Source organism: Henckelia pumila, unplaced genomic scaffold, assembly GCF_033568475.1.
Source record: "Henckelia pumila isolate YLH828 unplaced genomic scaffold, ASM3356847v2 CTG_461:::fragment_3, whole genome shotgun sequence".
Taxonomy (NCBI): Eukaryota; Viridiplantae; Streptophyta; class Magnoliopsida; order Lamiales; family Gesneriaceae; genus Henckelia; species Henckelia pumila.
In genome coordinates this window covers 16,220,384-16,246,789 of record NW_027331831.1, presented here as the reverse complement: position 1 = coordinate 16,246,789, position 26,406 = coordinate 16,220,384, and the positions used below count along the sequence as shown (strand labels likewise).

The window sequence follows — 26,406 nt, the reverse complement described above, 5'->3', positions numbered from 1 at the left end:
ATCGAGATGTCCTTTCCTCGATCATATTAATTCTAGAGCTGGAATTTCTGTGATCATTGCAAGACCGAAGCTATTTTGATTGAAGCCAAACTGACATCTGTATCTGAGAGTTGAAGATTTTGAGTTCAATAGCAGATTTTCGAGAGATTCTTATCGTCGTGGAGCCGATTTCTCATCTAACTCCATAAAATGCACTTGTACCTGAACCGAACCTTATGAAACCAGTTTGTTTGACATGAATAAGAGATCGACCCGAGCTCCAGTATTTCTTATTTCCTCTGTACTGATAATCTTCAGTGCATTGCATCTTCTTATCCAGATTCTGGAGGTATTCTTATTCATAGGGAGTCTGTGATAGCTCAGTCATAGTAGCAGCTGAAGCAGTACAAAACTCAACATCTGATTCATGATATTTAATTGGCAGTAATCTTATTGCTTGTAAGATCGGGCATCACCATCTCCAGTGAAATTTTTGGAGTCTTTTCTGAACTGAGAAGTCAAAGTATGAGTTTCACAACCGAACTGATTTTGAGATTGAGGAAAAGATTGGATATGTTGAAGAATCCAATGGTGAATTCCAGTATGATCCGAAGTAATACAATGCAGCAACTGAAGTTTGAACGGAATGATCTATTATTATTTTATCTACTACCATTATTCTCTTTGAGCCGATGGATCTGTTCTTATTTTATCTACTATTCTTGACTTTGCTGGCCGATGAGTGTTGCACTTCTGATTTAGAGTCTGAAACAGATAGGAAGTCTATCAGAATTCCTTTATCCGAACTGAGCCAGAATTGATTTAAAAGATGAAGATAACGTAGAAAACAGATTCGGATTGGAGAATTTAATGAAGACAAGTCAGAACTGGGCACAGTCTGAGTTTTAGGACAATGACGATACCTCAGTTGTGAGTAATTGTTCTGTTGTGCCAGAGATTTTGATTGAGACAGAGTATCTTGAGATTGGCACTTTGTAGTTATTCAGTATTCTTTCAGACGACCGAAAGATATTTAGAGGATTGAGGAATCGACCTTTATAGGGATATATGAAGAATAAGGTTCGAAGTATGATTTCGTAATTGCTAGTCTGTCCACTTTTGATAGCTGATAGAGAGAAGGAACCGACTGTCTATGGTACAGTTAATTGTCAGAATGAAAAGAAGATTACTTTTCGACGAATACCTTTCTGAAGCTATTGATCAGTCTGAAAATTTGAAGCCACCTGAGCTTTAATAGAATGATTGCAGAAATATGCTACTGTACTCCGTACAGAATGAATTCCTGACTCGGCCCGATGTTGAGAAGTTGGTCAGAAAGAATTTCAGATTGTTTTGCTCTGTCGCAGTTTATCCGTGCAGAATAGAATTGGGAGTGTTCGGCATGTGGTCACAGAGTATAGAACTATCTGATTTGGAGATGCTATCTGATTAGAATCGAGATATTGCTGTAGTCTGCTTCTGTTTTCGTATAGAATGGATTTCAAACATGACAATATGATTAGAATTGTCGTCAGGAGGATTTTCAGATAGTTGACTTGTCAAAGTCTGTGACAAGTCTGTCCTTTCAGAATGAGATTTTGAGTTAACTCTTACCTTGAACTCAGTCTTTAAGAGACTTTTGTTATTGGATTGTAATTGGGTTCAGTTTATTATCCTCAGAACGACGGACAGCCAATAATAAGCGATATAGACTTTAAGAGTTTATGCTGGGTTGTAGTGCTTGATTTGGCACTAGCTGAATGGATTTCTCATCTTTTGCGAAGTTTTTGTACAACAAATATCAGCTGAGTATCTTGATATCGATTTTTGTAAATGAGTTGTACGAGAAGGAATGAGAGTCCCAATTGAATTGGGATGATTTTCTGAGTTCCCTGACTTGGGATCAGATTTGATTCGAGGTTTGATAGACGAATGGAGATTTCCTGTCTATGAGGAAGACGACTTGAGAAGAAGGATGAACGAAGTATTCAAATTCCGACGTAGATCTCTGTACTTATGTTCAGGGAAGCCGATTAATTCAGAATATTTTTCAGTTTAGAGGCTGTGGCAGTTATGATAAGAGAGAGAACTGTCTCAATGAACTCACGGGTTCCTTTGAGATTCTAGAGGAAATAGGCGATCTCGCCTACCGATTTTTACTCCTTCAGTTCTCCTTGTTTTCCACTAATTTGTTCTTCTGTATTCTTCAGGTATTCTCGACGTACTTCACGTCTTTTGTTGTCAAATTCACAGATTTTCTTTGAGGTTGAGACTAGAATTGATGAGTCGCCAACTTTGTTGGGACAACCAATTCAGAATTGACCGAACTGAGTATCAGCTCTTTAGCGAGACCGATTCAGATTTAGTTTATGCAGTTGAGACGATTCGGATTTGAAGAAATGGTTCAAGAAGCGGAGTTGATTAGAACCGCGATTTCAGAGTTATTTTGAGAGAAGAATTATTTTAGCAGTCTTCGAACTGTATATTATTTTCTGAGATGGAACTGCTTTGATTTCGAGGACGAAATTGATTCTTAGAGGGGGGAATTGTAAGGCCCAGAAATTAATTATTTTTGGATTAGTGGAATTTATTATTATTAGAATTAAATTGAATTGAAGGGAATTAATTGAGCTGGGATTAAATCGATTGAGTTTGGAGTTTCAAGGGGACCGAATTGCAATAGTAGAGTGTTGGACTTAGTCAAAGCATGGGGTTATTATTATTATTGTTGCATCTCTCTCTCTCCCCTCACTTTCCTCCTCCCCCCATCTCACCTAGAAGCCGAGAGAATCCATGGAAGGTTTCTCAAGCTTTTGCTCCGTTCGATTCGCACGATCCGACCATCAGATTTCAGATTCGAGTTGAGATTCATGATCACCGCAACGAGGGCTTCATTCTGACGTAAGTTTTGTTACGATCCACAAACTTTGAATTTTTTTGGGTTGTTAGAATTTGATAATCTTCGAGTATGTTGTGCTTGAGATAGCATAGATCGTGTATTCGAAGTCGGTTCGGAAAAAGAACGAAGTTTGGATTTTATATGATTTTTGGAGGTTAATTTCAAAAATGGGTCTTATGATTTTGGTTGGATTTGTTGAGTTTTGATGGATTGGAAGATGATATGAGTTGTTTGGAATGGTTTCACGATGTTGATGATTTTTGGTTTGATCGTTTATAGCCGTTATGCCGTCGAAATCGAGTTTTGGATTATCGGTATTATTATTCGGTTTGATTTCCGGGTTTGTTTGAGTTATAAGATTTATATCGAATCCGTATTTCACATTTTCAGATTTGAGTTGAAAGATTCGGGTTTGGATCGAACTTGGAAGTTGAATCGATTCGAGAATTGAAGAACGATATAGTATTGAACTTCTTGTATGGCTTGTTTTGATTCGATTCGATTTTGATTCAGTTTGTTGTTATTTTCAGATTTGAATCCCCGACGAACTTGAAAAGGTAAAAAGACGACGATTGAATGAATGGGACGATTAATTCGAATTTGAATTAATTCAAGTGCCCAAAAGAAATCACATACTTGTATGCTATTTGAATTATTTGTTTTTAACTTGAATGAGTTTATTTTTACTTGCATACATCTTGAGCCGAAGATTCGATTCGTTTTGAACTTAGACGATTTAGGGAGCTATATTGAACTGGATTTGGATTTCGAGTTTTTCCAATTTCCAGAATACTTCTTATAGTTGCTCTGAAGTCTAGTGGTTTGAGTTGAGCGACATCCACCCCGAATGGGTGTGTCGGTGAGTTGTTCGCAAAAACTCGATCCCGGGATCCCAACCGAGTACCGAATGATATTCGATTATCCGATTAGATAATCCCGAGTTTTGAAGTCATGCATTGCATTTTAATGCATTTCGAGTTGAGTGCTGATATGCCTTTCTGAATTGATTGACTCGTTGTTTTATATAACATGAATTGATATATTATTTGGAATTGCTTGATTTGTCTCTTTTACTGGGAATTATATTCTCACCGGATTATCCGGCTGTCGTTTTGTTTGTATGTGTACTTGACGGCAAATGGGGCAGGATCGAGTCAAGAGCTGCATGACTAGATCGAGTGGGAAATGATAGAGTGAGGACTTGGTTTTAGAAGTCATACCTTGTATTCAAACTCCCGTGTATTCCATTTTGAATTGTAGAACTTAAAATCGACGCTTGTTCTACATTTTTATGTATTTGAATACCTCGTTGTTGGAAAAATATTAGTTGGATCATGTTAGACTCCTTATGGCTATGACATTACACTTTTGGAGTCATTTTTGGTGCAGAAACAGCAGACCATGCGTGCCCGTGCAGCCTGGAAGGCGCGCCCGCGCGTCTTGCACTGTATCAAAGGCCCAGACAGGGCATCATGCGCGCCCGCGCCTCGTTTGGAGCGCCCGCGCGTCACCCTGATTAAAAAAAAAACCTACTTTTCGCGACGTGGTTTTGCGTCGCCGAATGCAAGATGTGCGTCGCTAAATGTCTTATTGATTATTTTTATTTATTTTTGATTTACATGATTTATTTATGTTCGAGAGATTAGAATCCGGGTCCTCACAGATATGAAAGAGTGAGAAGCACCTGTATCTATCAAAATATTAGCAGGATAATCAAAGATCATACAATTACCTGCAATCACATCATCAGGTGCAGCCTGAGCCTGATCCTCATTCAAAGCATGCACTATCGCCTACTGTCTAGGAGGTTGGTTCAAATTCTGGTTGCCTCCTTGACGATTCTATTGTTGAGGTTGGAAAAAGTGAACTGCATTCAATTGCCTCTGAGGCTGAGATGACTGTCGAGAAGCATTTCCACTCTGTGCTTGCTCAGAGCCCCGTTGAGGACAAAGTTTAGCATAATGCCCCGTCTGCTGAAAAATATAAAAATTCCAAAATATTCCCCTACACTGGTCACTGGAGTGACGACCTCCACACTTGCTACAAGAAGTTCTAGAGGAACCTGAACCTTGACTGTAACTGTTATGTTTCGAGCCACCAGAACTAGAAGAACTGCTTCCCGATTTCTTAAACTATTTTCCTTTGGGACGAAAGTAATTCTTCTTATTACCTCCACTGCTACCACCTTCAGTCCTCGGTGGTTGATTCTGGTATTGGGACGGTTGGGCCTGAAACTGCCTTTGTTGTTGCTGAGGGGAAAACTGATTCCCTCTCTGCCTTATCAGACCAGCTTCCTCACCCTTGGCATGATCCATTGCATCAGAAAAGTTATTCGGCCTTCCGGTATTCACCAGAACAAAGATATCAGGGTTCAGACCGTTAATAAAGTGGTCAGCTTTCGCTTCCTCATTGTCAGAAATATGTGGAGCAAACCTCAATAGACTGTCAAATTTGGTAACATATCTTCGATACTCAAATTTCCTTGCTTCAAATTTGCGAACTCGGCATTATTATCCTTATGGTAAGAAACTGGGAAGAATCATTTATAAAACTCAGTCTTGAACAGAATCCAGTTTATAAGCGTACCTCTGTTCTCCATGGCTTTCTTAGTTGAGGTCCACCATTTCTTAGCCACTCCGTGCAGCTGATGAATAACCAATCTAATTCTCCGGTCATCGAAATAGTCGAGAGAATCAAAAAGCTTATCTATATCATCCAACTAGCCATCGCAATCCACGGGATTCTTCGTACCTTTCAAGATCGGTGGTCGGAAAGACTGAAACCTCTTCAGTAAGGTCTCCATAGGGGTAGCCGTGTAATCCATCTGATTCTTAACCGTATCGCCCTGGTCATTCTGAGGAGTCACTACAGGTGGAGTTTCAGTCGTAGGAAAAACTGGCAGAATATTCAAGTTCAATCTTCTTCGAGTACCCATTTAAAAATAAGGGATTAGGACACAGATATCTCAATCTCAAAATTCCAGTGTCCCACAACCTCTGATCTTCTAACACAATTCAAAAGATTAAACTCGGATCCAATGAATGATTATAGTTCATATCTCACTCAATTCATGCTTTCTAAATTAAATCACATAATCATTAATTCAAATAATTCTCAATCAATAAAGCATGCTCGCATCGTATTTAATAAATCAATTAAATAACTCAAACACATGCGAGAAGCCAATACAAGCAGACTCGATCTACCTCGCTCTCTTCTAAATTCAGTCCAAGATCTTAATTTTCTGATACCACTTAATGTGAGGCCTCGATTCCAATCATAATTTCAAATAAGAATATAAACATGCAATATGTGATTTCTTCTAGGACACTCGAATCAATCCGGATTCAAGTTAATCGTCCTATTTCATTCCAAAGTCGTCTTATACCTTCTTGTCGTTCACAATCTTCAATTTTTAAAACAACAAATCTCAATTCAATATCCATTCAAGTTCTACGATCGATAAGTAAGAAGTCGCTACTATACCGGCTCAATTTTCCAAACTAATCGAAGCTGCAATCTCGCAACTCCAAGGACTTCGAATCAATCTAACAGAAGAAGTCACATGATCAATATCGATAGTAAAACCTCATCAAACTCGGTATAATCAAATCAATAAAAATGATATCCCGAAACTCAAACTGACGGCATAACAGCTATAAACTGATCAAACCAAAATCGCAGACAGCAGAATATCAATCCAATCTACTCAAACCAATCATCTAACATCATTTCCAAGTCAAACCCAACACATCTAAAAAATCTAAGTTTTAAAAATCATGAGAAAAATCATATCAAATCCGATCGTCGATATATCTCCGAACCGTCTTAGATATACTATCACAGCAACCTCAAGAACATCCTCTCCGAATATCAATCAATTCTAAAGACATCCAAAAATTCAAACCTCGTAGAAATAAGAGAAACTTACTTTCAAACGGAGCACTCGATGCTGCGATCGCAAATATCAACTTCAGATCAAATTCCAACGGACGGATCGAGTTAAAATCGAAATCACAAAAGCTTGAAAGCTTTTCTCTCGCCTTCAATGGAGATACGCGACTTGGAGGAGGAAGGGAGGAAATTAAGAAGACTTAGTCAAGTCTCTAAGTTATAACAAATCTCCTTTTTGCGTTTTAGTCCCTAAAAATTCTGAAATTTGCAAAATAGTCCCTGATCAATAAAAAGTCGGCTCTTAAATTCTGAAATCACTGATTATCTCAAATAAGTTCAATTAACATAAAAGCGGGGCGTTACAAAACATGTTCATATCTACTGAAGTGAAAATAACATTAATTTCTTTTGCATTAAAATTCAAAGATTGAATTTCGGCAGTTGTCCATTCAGTTTCTGGTTTGAGTATGGTTTCACCCTCTGCATCTTTCTTTATCGGTGGTGACCAATCATCAACAACTCGTTTCCACTTCCTTTCATCTATGGATTTGATGTATATGCACATTTTCAATTTCCAAATTTCATAGTTAGTTCCATCCAAAATAGGTGGGCTGAGTGCAATGTTCGTGAACTGTATGTCCATGATAAACCTGAAAAAATAACCAAAATCTCACTTAGTAATGTCAAGAGTTGGCTCTGTCACCACTCATTAGATGTAATTGTCATTTATCTTAAATTCATGTAGAGATTGTGTTGTCTACGGTGTGGGCAATACTAGAGACAACATGTAGAGGAAATAGTAACACACGGATAACTAAGACAAATAAAACCAGAGATAATTATGTACAAGTAACTAGTACTTATGCGGGTACCTTAGGGCCAAATAATCACTAAAAAGGTAAACCAGTTTTATAAACCAATACTAGTGATTGTTACGAAAAACAATAAAGACTAAATTTCTCAACAAGATGAGAAATCAAATTGCATCCAAAAAAACCCAGAATAATAAACACAATTTGATGCAACTTCCGTATGTCAAAACTTAGAGAAACAATAAAAATAAACATTGAACAACACTATGCACTAAGTGATGTTTCCGATGTCTTTAACATGCACGACAACATGGGAAAAGCAGCAATTATTGCTACAAAAATCTTTCAGAAATGTTCGAATTATTCTGCGTGATTTTTCTCTGAAATCTCTTTGAATTCAACTTTTGAAGTCTTCTTTTGTTTGTGCGCATAAATTATTTAATAAATGAGAGTCCAGGCTTGAAGGAATTCCTTAGATAGAGCCCTACACAATAAAGAAACCAAGTAAATAAGGAAAATACATTTTTTAACCACACTAAATCATATCTTGATAATATTTGATAGAGGTCTTCATGTTTGCAAATTGTATAACTTGTTTTCTCTTTGGCTTGAGGTGGACTCTTTGGCGGCTTTAGCTCTTTTGGATGCTAATTTTTATTCTTGGGAACTCACTGGGATCTTGACACAGATTCAGGGAATTCTTAAGACTTTAGAGGTGCGGAAATCTCATGCCTATAGGGAAGCAAATGAGGCAGCGGGTGAATTGGCTAACCTTGTCTTGGCTTTGGGTACGGCCATTCTAAATCCGTCGGATATTACTGGGAAGCTTAAGGGGAATTGTAGATTAGATAAATCTGGTCTACCTTATCTTAGAGTTCAGATAGTCTTTATTTAATTTTTTTGCAATTATTTGATTTTGTAATTTTTCGAGAGGTTTTGGTCTGGTACCCCTCTCTTGTATTTTCTCTTTTTTTGCAAATAAACAGGTAGGGGTTCGCCAAATCCTCCGTCACAACTAGGGCTGGGGAAAAATACCGAAATGCCGTCATACTACCTATACCGTACCGAAAAAAATCGTATATACCTAAAATTCGGTATCGGTATCGTATCGGTATAGGATTTACGAAATTTTGGTATTTTGGTATACCAAAAAAAATATAAAAAAATTCGGTATACACGGTATGGATATGATACAGCGTATACCGACATTTTTTTGAAAAAACATAGTTTAAAAAAATATTTAAAATGTCGGTATACGCGGTATCATATCGATACCGTATCGAATTTTGGTAAGAACGGTATGGATTTATGTCATACCGAAATTTAGGTATACCGACATCTCGGTATACCAAAATTTTTGGTATGGTATGCGGTATTCATTGAATATCGCGATATACCGTACCGAAGCACCCCAAGTCACAACAGGCGGTTTTTTGGGAAAAAAATCTTGATAATATTTGATGAACAACAATACTCGAAAGTACCATATCAAGATATTATTGAATCTAGGTAAATTTTCAATCTATAGATTCTCGATAATATTGAAATATTATGCCTAAAATAACATATCACGTCTAAGTGAAAATTCATAAAATATGTCTTATAAAATCTTGGAAAAAATGGATAAGGAATTGATATTCCTTTCAGTATTTATAATTAGTTATGATTCATGAATCATCAAATTAGCTCGATGAAAACAAAAATATTCAAGCTAAGTATATTATGTTGGAAAAATGGGTGAATGGGTTGAAAATTAAAACATTTTCAGGAGAAAAAAATATGTAGATCGAGGCATACGAAATACTGATGTAAAGAGTATTTTCGTCTCATCACACATAATATCTGTTCCCCATGAAACAAAATTTTAATAGAGAATACACTTGCTCACGAATGGTTATGCAATATTGGGAGAAATGATAATAGAATTGTGGCATGAAAAGATATTTTTCCAATTTATAATTATTGAAATCTCATTTTGAAAGAAACGGTGTACGTGGTTGTTATGTAAAATAAGGCAGTGTTGTCGTTTGTGTTGTAACACCACAGACAACACAGTGCAGCGAAAATTTAAAGCGTAAATAAAAACACAAGTAAATAATTTTGCACGAGTATGCCTTATGGCTAAATCACTAGTAAACGTAAGAATAGTCTTATAAACTAATCCTAGTGATTTTACGAAAAGTCATTAAATCCTAAATTTCTCAACGAGTTGAGAAATCAAACTTGCATCCTAAAATACAATAAGAGTATAAAAGAAATTGGATGCAACTCCCGTAGCCTAAATTGAAGAGATAGAAAATATCTTCAACAACACAGTTCCAACAGTGTTGTCTCTGATGTCTTCAACACGAATGGCAACACGGGGACATGCAACAACGATGGTTGCAAACCTTTCTTCAGAATTCTTCAAGATATTCCTTGAATTCTTCAGAGTATGCGCAGAGTATTTTTCGTCTGAAGCTCTCACTTTTCTTGTGCGTGGAAATCTCCTTTTATAGATAAGCATCCAAATCTTGAAGATTGCCTTAGATAGAGTCCTACATAAATAAGAAAACTAGTTTTAGTAGGAAATAAACTCTATCAAATCTTGTAAATCAAATCTTGATAATATCGAATTATATTATGTCAAATAATCACCTTATCAAGATCTAATTTAATCTTTGGCAAATATATCATTAACATTTCGAAAATATACACTCAATATTAACCAAATATCCTATCTTGTCTAGAAAGCAAAATCTTTTTCAATTAATTAGGGCCGAAATATTCAAGGAATAAAATTCCTTTCAATCTCCCCCTTTTTGCTTTCTGGACAACACATTGCACAAGTGTGAGATAATCATAAACTCCCCCTGAGTTTAAAAATCTTCTCCCCCTGAATTTTAAAGTCTCCTCCTGAAGTGTTGTCTTTCGTGTCGTAACACGGTGGATAACATGGACAATAACCCATGGGATTCTTTAATTCATATAACAGAGCATAAATGGGTAGAAGATGTTATTCTAGTTATCATATATGAGCAATTAAGGCACGTAACTAGAACGAACAAAAATAGTTATATTAAAATCAGAATGAAGCAAATAAAGAAAAGATGAAAGAAGAAGCAAAATCTAAATTTGATCACTATCAGAGTTATCTTGATCAGAGGCTTCATTCTCATCATCCTTAGTCCCAAATGGACCAGCTTCATCTTTATCTTGTGCACTATCTCCCCCTGTTTGGCCAGAAATGTCAAGTTGTCGCCGACAATCAGCCAAGACCGTGCTATAAAAGGCAATGTCTTCCTGAGCTTGAGCAATCTTTTCCTCGGCACGAGTCATCAGCAGCTGAATAGTGGAAATGTGAATTCCAGGGAGGTAGGAGTATGCACTGTTTCTTCAGTGTTGTCTCCCGTGTTGGAAACATCGGGTGCAACACAAGCAATGTCAGCAGCAGGAGTAGGAGTGGCAGTCCAGGGTAAATCCAGTACTCGATTTGCCTTTAGAAGACCAGCTGCTAACTTTAAAATCTCAGGTTGATCAGTGAGATCTTCTGTAATATTGCGGATGAAAGTCTGAGATTCCAAATGCCGTAGATCAAAGAGGGAAATGGCAGCTTAGTAGACCTGAGTCCTCCATCAGCAAATTGGAGCACTGTCTTGAATACCATCTTCCCAAAATTAAAAGGACTCCCAGTCCCAATGGCATATAAAATGACCGCTGCGGTCTGGTGATAACTGTTGAATTGGATGAAGGAGTCCAATTCCTGACAGCTATCTTATGTAGCACAGAATAAAGAAGGTGAGCTTAGCTGCAGAAAAATGGTTAGAGAATTGTTTGACCATACCACCAGTGAGCACATTGATCACTTCATTGATCTCTGGAGGATTTCCTTCATCAATATCTGGGGTGGAATAGTGAGCATTGATCACGACCAGAGAGAACTCAAACAGCCAACCCCGTAGATAAACACCAATCCATACTTTGCAGACTCTGGATCTTCAATGCTCGCGGTCAAATTTGCATAGAATTCCAGAATCACCCTCTTACAGTAGGGTATCACGGCAACAGTAGAATATAGCTGTCGAAGCTTCAAAAAGTCAATTAGATTGTACCTATCATAGGAGCGTACATCTATATTTCTTTCATCCAGAAGACCTCTGTGAGCGAGAAGAGGCCAAGTAGCAGCAGCATCACCAGAGTAAAAAATAAGGGAATGGGAAGCATCCATGTCATAATCCTCATCAACAGTGTTGTCCGTGGTGTTGACGATACCAACAGCAACACTGGCAGCAGCAGTAGAAACATCCTCTTGGTCCAGAGGGTCTTCATCAGCATCCATGCTGGAAACATCCTCAGAGTCTTCTTCTTCTCCAATATCAGCACTCTTATCAGAAGAGTCAGCAGCAGAATCGGTAGAGGAGGAAGAGGCAGAATCTTGATATGCTTTGCCTTGTGCAAACTCCTCCATCATCTCAGCATCAGGCTCATCATCGGAGATGTGAGCAGAGGGAGGAACAGAAGAGGAAGCCTTTCCTTGCTTGAGGCTTTCCAAAATTTGTGCCAGAGTGGCATCTTTATCCGAATCAGAATTTGCTTGAGGAGCAGTAGCTGCAGAAGTGTCCTTAGGAGGAACACCATCAGATGGACTCGAATCACTGCTGTCAGAAGCAGATTCAACAATCGGAGTGGAGGCAGAGGCAGAGGCAGCAGCAGAGCCAGAAGGTTTCTTCCTCGCCAACAAATTCATAATCGGCATCCTTCGAATCATCACCAGAGCTGCGATCCTCTTCGGCCATGGAGATACTAGGACCCTTGTAGAATCTCTTGGATTGAGTAAAATCAGGGTTGTAGTCTGCTTGCCTTTTTTATCGGCGAGCCATTGGTGCAGCAGGATTCACCATATTCAAAACGGAAAAATCAGGAAGATTCTCCACATCAATTGCGTTTCCTGGTTCTCCAGGCATGAGAACAGCGAGAGGAACAGGTTCCATGGGTACTGGAACTATCGGCAGAGAAGGAGTGGAAGATGGGTTTTCTGGTGTTGTAACACCAGCAGCAACATCAGGCTCTTTGTGGCCCATCTCACTTCGAATATCCTGTGGATCAAATCCTGCCATTGAACGAAAATTTGAGAGTGAGAGAAGGGTAGGGTTTGCAGAGAAAAACAATCGGGAATCAAGAATTGTGAGAAGATGATAATGCCCGATAATTATTAAAAATCATATATATAGAACCCTTATCTCAAACGGTAACAAAATCCTAACAAACCCATAATTACCCTGATCCCTGATCTCCCTCCAGTTACAACGGTAACTTTCCTGACGGCCAAAAATTAAAAACTAGATTAAAGAGATAAAATCCCATAAATAAGGTAATAATCTGAGGTAACTATTTCAGCCCAAATCTTCCAAAATTAACTCCACATCGGTTTAACTCCACTGAAACAAAAATCAATCACAAAAATTCAATTTTTAGTAAATAGGGTAAATCATCAAAATTCGTCTATGTAGAATCTTACCCAAAAACAGGACCTTATGAGAAAAAATGCATATGCATGACCTATTTTATGCATAAACAGAGTGTCACATAAAATAAAAATGCAATCACAAGCGAAACAATATGTTGAAAAGTGTAGTGTTGCCTCTCGTGTTGCCAACATCATCAACAACACCAAAGTTTTTCAAAAGAATTTGAATTTTGCACACTTGATTACCCTTAACAAACAAAATTTCAGAAGTGGTAGCTTTCACACTAATCGAACAGTCTTCATTGGACTCAACTAGGTAGCTTTTTCCATTTTCTTCCGATTTGACAAAGTTTGTCTTTATGACATTGGTCACCAAACTTCATAAAAGATTTTAACACTGAAAGTGCGAGACCACCTTTCACATGGAACAAGAACATGGAATACACGTACATTCCTCAACTAATCGGTGGTTTGATCAGAGTTCTAAGCCAAAAAAGGGTCAGTGTGCCAAAAAGATTTTTGCAGAAAAACTTGGCATCAATTGAATCATTGTAACAGAAATTCAAGCACTACACAAAACAAAATGAGTGCAGAATGCCTAAAATCCTAAAAATGCATGACAAGAAAAACAACAGTGTTGTCGGTAGTATGGTAACACCGCAGACAACACATGCAAAGGATTATAATGCACACATGCTGAGAGACCTCCGAAGAGTTGAGAATCTCTCATGATCTAATGCTTTAGTAAAGATGTCTGCCAATTGGTTATTGGTTCCAAAAACTTCATTCGAATCATACCTTTTTCTACGAAATCTCGAATAAAGTGATGACGAATGTCAATGTGTTTTGTGCGTGAGTGTTGAACTGGATTCTTTGATATATCAATAGCACTCGAATTATCACAATAAACAATTGGGGGTTCACTCTTAAAACCATAGTCTTCAATCATTTGGTTCATCCAAAGAAGTTGTGAACAACAACTTTCGGCTGCCACATATTCAGATTCAGCAGTCGAAAGTGACACACAATTTTGCTTACGACTATACCATGAAACCAAATTATTGCCAAGGTAAAAACACCCACCCGTAGTGCTCTTTCTATCATTCACATCACCATCCCAGTCAGCATCACTAAAACCTACAAGGTTAGTGTTGGTTTCCCTCGTATACCACAATCCCAAATCCAATGTACCCGAAACATATTTCAAAATTCTCATAACAGCTTTTAAATGGATAACCTTTGGATCAGATTGGTACCTAGCACATAAACACACACTGAACATGATATCAGGACGACTAGCAGTCAAATACAAAAGACTACCTATCATGCTGCGATACATGGTGTTGTCAACACCAGCCGCAACACTGTCTTTTCCTAAATTTTCACTTGAGCCCATAGGAGTTTTCATGTTCTTAACATTCTCTTTGCAAAACTTTTTTACCAAATTCTTTGCATACTTACTTTGACAAAGAAAAATCCCATCATTTGTTTGCTTAACTTGCAATCCAAGGAAAAAGGTTAACTCTCCTACCATGCTCATTTCAAAAGTAGAAGACATGCATTCAACAAAACTATCAACATGCTTTTGAGACGAAGCACCAAAGATAATGTCATCCACATAGACTTGACAAATAAGAATTTCACCTTTGGCCTTTTGAATAAAAAGGGTTTTGTCAACCTCACCTCGTTTGAAGCCAATTTCGAGTAAATACTCGGTCAACCTACCATACCATGCTCGTGGAGCTTGCTTCAAACCATAGAGTGCCTTCTTCAACTTGTAAACATGATCCAAGTGGTGTGGATCCTCAAAGCCTTTGGGTTGCTTCACATACACTTCTTCATTCAAAATACCATTCAAAAATGAACTCTTTGCATCCATTTGGTAAAGTTTTATACCCATATGACATGCAATTGCTAGCAATAGTCGGACAGACTCAATGCGGGAAACAGGAGCGAAGGTCTCATCAAAATCAACCCCCTCAACCTGAGTATACCCTTGAGCAACCAACCTTGCTTTGTTCCTTATGATGTTTCCTGATTCATCGATTTTATTTTTGAAAATCTATTTTGTACCAATGACATTACCATGATCAGGTGGTGGAACTAAAAACCAAACATCATTTCGGACAAATTGCTCAAGTTCTTCATGCATGGCATTTACCCAAAATTCATCATTCAAAGCATCATTGATATTCTTGGATTCAATATTGGAAACAAAACAGGAATGCATTACCTGTGAGTATACGGAACTCATGCATACTAACCCAACCATCTTGCGGTAGTCAACTTTGTCCTTAGCACGGGTTTGCCTTGTTCCATGAACATCTTCAATAATCTGAGATGAAGGATGATTCTTCTGTATCTTGCTTGGAATGTCCTTTATAGTAATCATCTCAACTTTCTTATTTTCTTGCAAATTTTCCTCATGAACAGTTTCTGGAGGAACCAGTGTTGTGTTTGGTGTTGCAACATCAGGAACAACACTGTGTTCTTCGGAGGAAATTTCCAGCGAGCCTTCAGTATCATCTTCAGCAGTTTTTCCCTTGAGATCTGCACCATCATCAAAAACAACATTAATAGATTCCATCATTGTTCTGGTTCTAAGGTTATACATCCTATATGCACGACTATTAGTAGAATAACCAAGGAACAAACACTTATCACTCTTGGAATCAAATTTTGCTAGGTGATTTTTATCGTTCAAAACATAACACACACAGCCAAATATATGAAAATAATTAAGATTTGGTCTCTTTCCCATGAGGATTTCATAGGAAGTCATTGAAGAACCACTTTTCAAATAAACACGATTGGAAATATGGCACGCTGTGTTCAATGCTTCTGCCCAAAATATTTTGGAGATATTTTTTGAGCTCATCATCACCCTAGCCATCTCCTGCAACGTTCTATTCTTTCTTTCGGCAATTCCATTCTGTTGAGGAGTTTTTGGGGCAGAGAACTCTTGTGAGATGCCCTTCTTATCACACAAAGAAGAAAACAATGAGTTCTCAAATTCCTTTCCATGATCAGTTCTGATCCTTGCTACAGTCAAAGTATGTAGGTTAGTAATCTTGGTAAACAACTTCTTAAAAACACCAAAAATGTCTGATTTTTCTCTAAGAAATCTTACCCATGTAAAACGAGAAAAATCATCAACACATACCAAAGAATACTTTTTACCTCCATAACTTTCGACTTTCATGGGACCCATCAAATCCATGTGCAAAAGTTTAAGACACCGTGTTGTCCCACAGTGTTGTAACACGGGATGCGCAACACGGGTTTGCTTACCTTTTTGGCATGCACCACAAACATATGGAACACCAGTCTTTAGATTTGGAAGACCTCTGACAGCTTCATACTTACTCAGATTCTTTAAGGTCTTGAAATTCACATGTCCAAGTTTTTGGTGCCATAGACTAAACTCATCAACCTTTGAGTGTCTACATGTCAATTCTTCACCGAGTTGGTAGCAGTTATCAGCTGATCTTGTACCTGTGATAACACAATGATTAGCATTATCAAAAACTTCACAAGTATTCTTATCAAACTTCACATGCAAGTCATCATCACACAGTTGACTAATTGAAATTAAATTTGCATTAAGTCCTTCAACGTGTAAGACGTTATGAAGCTTTGGAAACCCTTCCACATTGAGTGTTCCTTTGCCAACAATTCTTCCCTTTGCACCACCTCCGTAGGTCACTCTACCACCATTTTGTTCAATTTAGTCCGTGAGGTGATCTTTCAAACCTGTCATGTGCCGAGAGATTCCACTATCAAAATACCAATTACCTGCAGTGTTAGCTTTCAAGGAAGTATAAATAACAAAACATCTAACATCAGGCTTTTGTATCCAAACTTTCTTCACAGTGGGCCTCTTTCTGCCAGTGTTGCTCTTGGTGTTGGACAACACGGAGGGTAACACTTGCTTAGATTCCCACAAAACATAGTCATTTTAAGCTTACGACAAAAAGGCCTGATATGACCATATTTGAGACAATAGTGACATACAAAAGGACGCTTCCATTGTTTTGGCTTAGGAACAGAAACATCCTTTTCAACAATGATTTTCTTACCTTTCGAAGAAGTTGAAGGATGGTTCAAGGAATCATTACCTTCCTTCACAAACACTGGTGTTTTGGAACATTCACCAGTTTCAAAAACACTTTCTTTAAAACCAAGTCCAAAATTATCATTCTTACCCATAGTCAAAATGGAATCAAGTTTGCTCGAACTGGAATTAAATTTATCAAGTGTAGTTTTTGCTCTTTCAAGTTCAGAATTCAGCAACCCTAATTTCAGATCTTTCTTACTCATGAGAATTTCCAGTTTAGCCACAGCAGCTTTCAATTCAGTATTCTCTTTTGTAAGAGTTGTGTTCAACTGATTCCTCTTGTTCCAATCACTGTATAACTCTTCATAGAGTTTTTGAATACCTTCCAGAGTATAAGGATCAGCTACATGTTCTTCATGATTGCTGGAATTGTCAAGGTTAGAAGCAACAAAACAAACAGATTTTTGAACAGTGTTGCGTCCAGGTGTTGTAACACCGGAGCCAACACCGAGAGGATTAATCTGAAATTTTTTCTTACTCTCCAGTAAAGCAGTAAAAGATATGAGATCTGCCTGTTCAACATTTTCTTGTTCTTCTTCAGAATCATCATCACTCAGAGAAACATTCATACCTTTTCGAAGGAGATTTGCGCATTCATAAGCATAGTGGCCATATCCCTTACATTCTCTGCATTGAACATTATCAAAATTTTTGCTTGAGGACTGATTCTTACCTTCATACCTTTGACGAGGTCCTCGAGTAGCAGAAGGTTTTTGAGGTTTCTCTGACGTAGGCAGTCTAGGAAACTTTGAGGGTTGTGCACTTTTCACATCCTTCTTTTCGTTCATTACCTTGAGATAATCAGTAAATTTCTTTGAGATCAAGGAAATAGAATTTTCCTCAAGATCAAAATCCTTTACTTCCTGTTGAACTTCAGCAAAATCATTGTAAACATCATTAGATACTTGAAAAGCAATAGACTTACCTTTCGAGTCATCTTCGGCTTCCAACTCCATCTCATAGGTGCGAAGAGAACTAATTAACTCATCCAAACCCATTATAGATGTATCTTTTGATTCATCTATAGCACAAACCTTGGTGTGAAATCTTTTGGGAACAGAACGAAGCACTTTCGATACAAGTCTCTCGTTCAAAATAGGATCACCAAGAATAGATGCTTCATTCGCAAGGCTCTTCAACCTTCCATTGTATTCCATGATGGTCTCTGATTCCTCCATTCTCATTTTCTCAAATTTTGAAGTTATGAGACGCATTCTTGTCTTCTTGACACTAGCCGAGCCTTCACAGTGGGTTTGTAGTTTCTCCCAAGCATCCCTAGCACAAGTACAAGTACCAATTAGATTAAACATGTTCATATCAACTGAAGTGAACATAGCATTAAGAGCTTTAGCATTATAAATAGCCGATGTATTCTCATCGGCTGTCCATTGTGATCTTGGCTTTGGTCCTGGTACATCATCATCTCTCATGGGTGGTGTCCAACCGTCAAGAACACGCTGTCAAGCCTTGGACTCAATGGATTGAATATACATGCTCATCTTCAATTTTCAAGGGCCGTAATTTGTCCCATCCAAAATAGGTGGACGAATTGCACTTGTGTACGGAGTGTCCATAACTAACCTGTAACACAAACCAGGAACTCACTTAGTAAAGTCAAGTGGTGGCTCTGATGCCACGTGAAAGAAACGGTGTACGTGGTTGTTATGTAAAATAAGGCAGTGTTGTCGTTTGTGTTGTAACACCACAGACAACACAGTGCAGCGAAAATTTAAAGCGTATATAAAAACACAAGTAAATAATTTTGCACGAGTATAAAACTCGTGCGGGTGCCTTAGGACTAAATATCACTAGTAAACGTAAGAATAATCTTACAAAGTAATCCTAGTGATTTTACGAAAAGTCATTAAATCCTAAATTTCTCAACGAGTTGAGAAATCAAACTTGCATCCTAAAATACAATAAGAGTATAAAAGAAATTGGATGCAACTCCCGTAGCCTAAATTGAAGAGACAGAAAATATCTTCAACAACACAGTTCCCACAGTGTTGTCTCTGATGTCTTCAACACGAACGGCGACACGGGGACATGCAACAACGATGGTTGCAAACTTTGCTTCAGAATTCTTCAAGATCTTCCTCGAATTCTTCAGAGTATGCGCAGAGTATTTTTCGTCTGAAGCTCTCACTTTTCTTGTGCGTGGAAATCTTCTTTTATAGATAAGCATCCAAATCTTGAAGATTGCCTTAGATAGAGTCCTACATAAATAAGAAAACTAGTTTTAGTAGGAAATAAACTCTATCAAATCTTGTAAATCAAATCTTGATAATATCGAATTATATTATGTCAAATAATCACCTTATCAAGATCTAATTTAAACTTTGGCAAATATATCATTAACATATTCGAAAATATACACTCAATATTTACCAAATATCATATCTTGTCTAGAAAGCAAAATCTTATAATTTCCAATTAATTAGGGCCGAAATATTCAAGAAATAAAATTCCTTTCAGATGGGTTTTTCTGGGTCAGCTCAAATTGATGATCTTTTGTTCTGGAATTGTTGTTGTATGGGATTGTTGCAATAACTTTTGAATAGTTGAGATGTTTATAAACCGAATATGTATCTATTGGTTTTTTTAGGAGTTTCAGTTTGTTTTTTTTTTTTTTGGAGGGGGAAAATTCCATTTTGCAAGATATATAAGAAACTTTTGCTTGTTTTCTACATAGAATAATATTTCCAATAATATACACGCGAATTTCTTAAGAATTAGTTCGAATTTTCCAGATTCATTTACCTAGGATTTTCAGAATTTTTAGAGTGAATTGATTGAGAATTGGATAGTTAAATGCTCTAGAAATTATATGTGTTAGTTCCGGGATTCATTGGTATTTTCCGGGAATTTCAGATTATTAATCTAAGGATTTTCGAATTTATGTAGTTAAATAAATTGATATTTGGGTATCTAAAATCTAAATGTTGAAATATTGAAAGCACCCCCCTTCTTTTTACATGTGATTCATTTTAGAGGGTGTTTGACATTTTATTAATAACATTTGATCCCGTGATTTAATTGAAGTATTGAAAGCACCCCTCTTCTTTTTACATGTGATACATTTTACCCAGGATCAAATGTTAAAAACAGATAAATTAGATACTCAGCCCACAGGTGGTGCTCAAATCACCATCACTGGTGATCCTTCCCCAATATGATCAGTAGAAACCCTTGAATCGAAGTGCTTTCAGCTCAATTTTCAACTTATTTCCGGATAATCGATTGAATTTACACAGGAGATTCAAAGGCGAATTCCAACGGCATTTGATCAGCGTTCGATTGTATTACATCCAATCTCTATATTAGGATATGCTTTCTTTTTGCGCGATTTTGATTTTTTGATTGGTTTTTACCTGTGATGTTGTCTTATAAAAGGCCAATAATTTATTCTGGTACAGAAATCTTGAATATTGAATGTTCTGGTGCACGCAAATTGGTGTATAAGCTGATTATCTTATGATATGTATCCTCATTGAATTTCATCGAGTAAGATATGCAACAGCTGAATGGATAAACGGGGTTATTTGTGAAGAATGCAACTGTGTGATTGAGTAATCGTAGATCTATGTCCCAGTACTTTTTATTTTTGTCTTTACTTATATCTTCATTTGTTGTTGTTTTCATTGTATATCAGTAATAACCCGTGGTTTCTTGGATGAGTAAACTTCTTTGTTTCTCTTTCTTATGTTTATTGGCGTTTTTTATCAGATGATAAATATAAGATGATAATAATTCTGGGCTTTGTTTCGGTTCGTTGCGTGTTTTTAATGACAATGCTATGTTCAAGTAATAAATTATTTAGGGGATTCTTGTGTTTTTAGATCCTTGGCTTGTGTTATAAATAACGCTGTATCAGAAAGTATCTTTGTGAGTGGATGATGCGTGTGAATTCATCTGGTTGTTGATGTAGTCCACACCTGCTTTATATATTAGATTAGTTGGAGTTTTCAAATAAAGAAATGTGTTACTAGGTCGGATTCTCAGCTCAATATGATCCAATGGAGTTTGTTATTATTATTTTTTAAATAATGTGTGTGTTGATGCTGTTGTGCCTTTTCTTAGGTTATAAATCGTGTCCATCTCAAAAGAGACCACAATATGGTGGTGTGACCTCATGAGTTTATAAGTCACTCTTTATTAGTTTAATATTTTAATGTGGGATATGGTCACATTGCCGACCCTTTGAGAAGGGGACGCCCATTGTAGACGGCTTTCACTCACCTTTCAATATTCAGTGATGCATTCATACACCTTAATCCAAGGGCTTTCACTCACTTTTCAGTGTTCTGTGCATGCATTCATACACCTTAATCTAGCCTATGATTTTTTTCCAATTATCAACGCTGAACCGATGATTGCCCTTTTCTAGGTCTCCTTTCCGCTACGTGGACTCTCAACGAGACCACCAATATTAGGTTATAAACCCAAGAGGTGTCCATCCCAAAAAACTTGTCTATTAGGTGTTGTGACCTCGTGAGATTATAAGTAACTCTTTGTTAGTTAATATTCAATGTGGGATATTGTAACACTCTTCCTGTTTCAATGTGAAATATTTTGACTTGTCTGGTTAAATTTTTTTTCCTTGTGTGTTTAATTTACTCACGTAGAAAATCACGATTACTGTTAGCAATCACTTTTTTATGATGCTCATTTTCCTGGAGGTACTTGATCTAGATGGCCCTGGTAACGACAGCTGAAGTTTGTGATGCAAATCCCCAGCTCATTGTGAGCGGTGAACTTCGAGCACTTAATCCTGTTTTCCAGATATATGGCAGGCGCCAAGTCTTCTCTGGACCAGTTGTTACTCTGAGAGTATTTGAAGATAATGTTCTGGTCCGTGAATTTCTTGAGGAAAAGGGAAATGGAAGAGTTCTTGTTGTTGATGGGGGAGGTAGCTTGAGATGTGCAATATTGGGTGGAAATCCTGTTGTACAGGCACAGAACAATGGATGGGCTGGTGTAGTAGTTAATGGCTGTATAAGAGATGTGGATGAAATCAATGGCTGCGATATTGGTGTTCGAGCTCTCGCCTCGCATCCTGTTAAGGCTAACAAGAAGGGGAATGGAGAGAAGCACGTTCCCATAAATTTTGCTGGGACTAGAATTTGTGATGGTGAATGGCTTTACGCTGATACCGATGGTATTCTTGTTTCAAAGACAGAGTTGTCCGTCTGAGTTTGCTGGAATTTCATGAGAGATTTATATATGTAACTACAATTCAGTTTCATGCTATCTCATTGGGATTACACTGGTAATCTCTATTTGCTGCCTTTTCTGTATTATACTATGTTCAGCCTGCTTATAAATCGGGGCTTGAGTTCTTGTCTTACGTTGGACAGTAACCTCGAAGGACAATTTATGCTTGTAATTTGGGCTTGCTATTTAGTTGTCACCTTTTTATCTAGATTTCATTCACTTTCGTCTATCGTTCTCTCTTGATTACTCCCTTTTGTTTGTACTCTTAGATAGTGAACTCGGGGTATCCCTGGATTCTTGCGAAGTTTCTCGCTTAACTGTTGCTTGACTTTGATTTGTATTTGAAAGATGGGAAAATGCCGTGATCTACGGATCAAAATTTGGTTCGTATTGATCCATGCTTTTGATTATTGATTGAGAATATGTATATATATTGATGTCATATTCACTTCAGAATGGCATCAATGTTCTTGTTTTGCATTGCTGTAATCGAGTGAAGTTTCCGGATTTACAGTGCTGCTGGGAGTATTTTGATATCCGTATTTCGAGAAGGTTTTGATATGATTTCTATTGATTGTGTTCACCATCTGTCGAATTTTTGTTGAAAACTTCAATCACCACCCTTCACGCTACAAAGATTCGGTTTTTTTAAGGATAAATTTGTTTTAAATTCTGAAATCTAAACTTAACTTTGTATTTAGTGAAAAAAAATGTTTGAAGTATGTGATTCATATACTCCTTGGTCCAGCATGTTTTTTATCAGATGAAAGTCGGTACAAAATATCGAAAAATCCAGTATTAATATATGATAGATGAGCATAATTGTTTTAAATTTGGTACTAATATATGATTTTCGAGAATTCAATTATGTATGCAAGTATTGATATTAATTACATATTTTTCTTTTTTTGAATGAATAATGGTACAAAACATTAGAAATATGGTACAAATATATGATATTGGTGTATCAATTGTTTTAGATCTGATACTAATTTATAATTATTGAATATCCAAACATGTGTTGCAAATATTGATATAAATAAAGTTGCTCAAAATTTATACCCAAAATTTTATGTTTTGTACCAGTTCTAAACCAATCAGTGTTTAAATATCATATATTAGTTTCATATTTTCAATTTTTGTATCGATTTTCAGCTCTAGAAAATCATATGGCCTAGAGAGTGCAGAAACATTTTTCTGTAGATTAAGAAGTGCAAACATAATTTTTTCTAACAAGAGCTGAATGTAAAATTGTATTTGAATTTAGGATTTAAAGCCCATTTTTTTCTTTTTTCTTTTTTTGTTTTTTTAACGATTTAAAGAAATTTTTCAAAACCATTGTTAAAATATCGAGCGGTGAAGTTTTACCAACATAATGTAGGATAAATCACCACAAAATCTTCAAAGTAAAATCTATATATATTTAAAACCAAACAAGTCTTCCAAAAAATAAAAATTCAAGTTTTCGAGTTCAAAATACTTACTTTAAATAGATTATGCATCTATGTAAATAAAAAAATTAAAAATAAAAACATATAATATATTTTAAATATTTCAAAAAAATTGATGTGTAATAACATTATCATTACAACTCTTCGATTTTGGTGTCATCTACTAACAAATATATAAATATATATATATATATATAAATTTAAAAAATAAAAAAATATGTATCATTATATCTCATGTTGCCTCTTCGATTTTTGTGCATCTATCTTACTAAAAACTTATAAATCATGGGATGTCTTTTGGATATTATTATCAAAAAAACATTAACAATAACCAAAAAATACATTATTTATTTATTTTTGCTCTATCTATTAAATATATATATATATATATAAATATATATATATATATATTATATATATATATAAATATATATATATAGAGAGAGAGAGAGAGAGACACACACACACACCCACACAAAAAGTATAATAAAAGAAATAATTGCATAATTATGAGTAAATTATAAATTTGATAAAATAAAATTTTATGATATTTTTCATGTTTTTTAAATTTTATTTGTTGTTAGAATGTCAACCTATAAATGTTTCATATCACATGCATATACAATAGATATATTATAATTATTTTTCAGTCATATTATATTGGTTTATTTATTTAATTTTATATACTTTTCATATTAATTTTTTTATTATATTTAATATAAGAACATTTTATCAAAAATATGGAATTTAGTGTAACTTCATCTTATAAAAGTATTGTTATGCGATTTATATTACATTAGTATTTTTGAATTTAAATTTTTTTATCTTTCTTTTCAAATTTAAAAATTAAAAAATTCTATTTAAATATTTAAAAATTTTCTTTTGTGTTTTTTAATAGAATACAAATATTTCATATGTCAATATTATAATTATTAGATAAACAAATCTCTCGAGAAAATAAACAAAATGCATAAATTTATAATATTTGGAAAAATATTTAAATATTTGCAACAAATCAAAACAAAACAAAATATCTACATTTAAAAAAAAATTATAACTTAATGTGCAGAAAAAATAATCTAGAATTTTTTTTTTATCAAAATATAATAATTTTTCCATAAATATGTGTACAAAATAAAAATAAATAGTAAAATAAATATGACAAAAAACTTATTAAAAAAAATCTACACACTCATGATTATATACATTTTCAAAAATAAAATGTTAAAAAGAATTTGAAAAAAAAAACATATTTTCTCGATTTTTTTTACTTCAATATGTCATGATAGTTTTTTGTACATTAAATTAAATATTTGTATATTGATTTTATTATTATTATTATTATTATTATTATTATTATTATTATTATTATTATTATTATTATTATTATTATTATTATTATTATTTTGTATTTTTCATCAAAACTTGTACAAATATTTATTCCATCAAATATGTTATTATTTGATGACAGAGTGAATCATTGTCTCATGTATGATTTATTTTGAAGAGCCACATGTTTTATCATTATCAGTGGTATCCAGAGTTACGAATCACAAGGTCTAAAAATTTTTGAATCCTAGGAATCTTAATTTTTTTTAATATATCTTAAAATTTTGATACGTGATATAATAACTAGAAAAAAAATTCAATGACAATTGTTGTATTATGATGTTTTCATCATTTATACATTTTTTTGTTTTCTAAATACATTAGTTCCGCTTTTTTGGCCCGCGCATGTTTTTAAAACAACCAAAACACCTTTCACATGTTTTTAAAAAAAATGTTATCCAATAATGCTTTTTAAAAATATTTTTCAGGATGGTTTAAAAAAATTTTAATCAAACACAAATTTTAAATGTTTTTTATTTATAAAACATTTAGAACGTTTTTTCAAAACACATCCAAACGGAGCTCATAACCAGTTTAGGGTGCATTTGGATTGGTTCATTTGACATCTATGAATTTCAGCAATGTAAACTCAAATCAATCTCTTACTTATTTTCATTTACCAGTTACCACAATGAATTTCAAATGATTGCAATATTTTTAGGATTTGAAACCTATTGTAATTAAATTAATTATAGTGCAAATAAATATAAATATGAAAAAAAAATTTGGCGTAAATTATTTTAAAAATAAAAATACATTTAAATCAATAGATTTCCAATCCTTTCCTATTAAAACTTATGTTGTATTTAGATTATTTATTCAAACATGTGTACTTACTAATTTTTAGTACTAATACTAATAACATAAAAATAAAGTCCCGTGAAATGCACGGGGTGTAATACTAGTATAAGTTTAAAGTCAGTCTCAATGTCAGAACTCAAAATGTCGAAACTCTCTTGTGAAAATTTTTAACTTGGAGCAAATAAGAAAAATGATTTTTGCATCTTTATAATTTAGAGAGGTTTTATTTGTTCAATGTTTTTAATTTTTAATTTTGTGTAGGTTGCTCAATTTGTATCAAGTTTTTAGTTTGTGTAGGTATTTAGATTTGAAAGTATAGAATTTGTATTGTTTTATTTCACTAGAAGAATCTCTCTAAAAAAAAAAAGAAAAAAAAAAGACACTAGAAGAATCTGAAAAAAAAA

General features: G+C 35.2%; 1 protein-coding gene across 3 annotated transcripts; it reads left to right on the top strand.

Annotated features, from left to right (window-relative positions):
- Window positions 1–20,236: 20,236 nt before the first annotated feature.
- LOC140871718 (putative 4-hydroxy-4-methyl-2-oxoglutarate aldolase 2) lies at window positions 20,237–22,590 on the top strand. 3 transcript variants are annotated; one of them, XM_073274381.1, is made up of 2 exons: window positions 20,237–20,446; window positions 21,840–22,590. In XM_073274381.1, the coding sequence occupies exon 2, from the start codon at window positions 21,840–21,842 to the stop codon at window positions 22,338–22,340; it is 501 nt and encodes a 166-aa protein (XP_073130482.1). In that variant the 5' UTR covers window positions 20,237–20,446; the 3' UTR covers window positions 22,341–22,590. The 3 variants fall into 3 exon arrangements, with proteins under 3 accessions (XP_073130482.1, XP_073130481.1, XP_073130483.1); XM_073274380.1 differs by having other exon boundaries at window positions 20,240–20,446; window positions 21,827–22,590; XM_073274382.1 differs by lacking the exon at window positions 20,237–20,446 and adding an exon at window positions 20,475–21,664.
- Window positions 22,591–26,406: the final 3,816 nt, after the last annotated feature.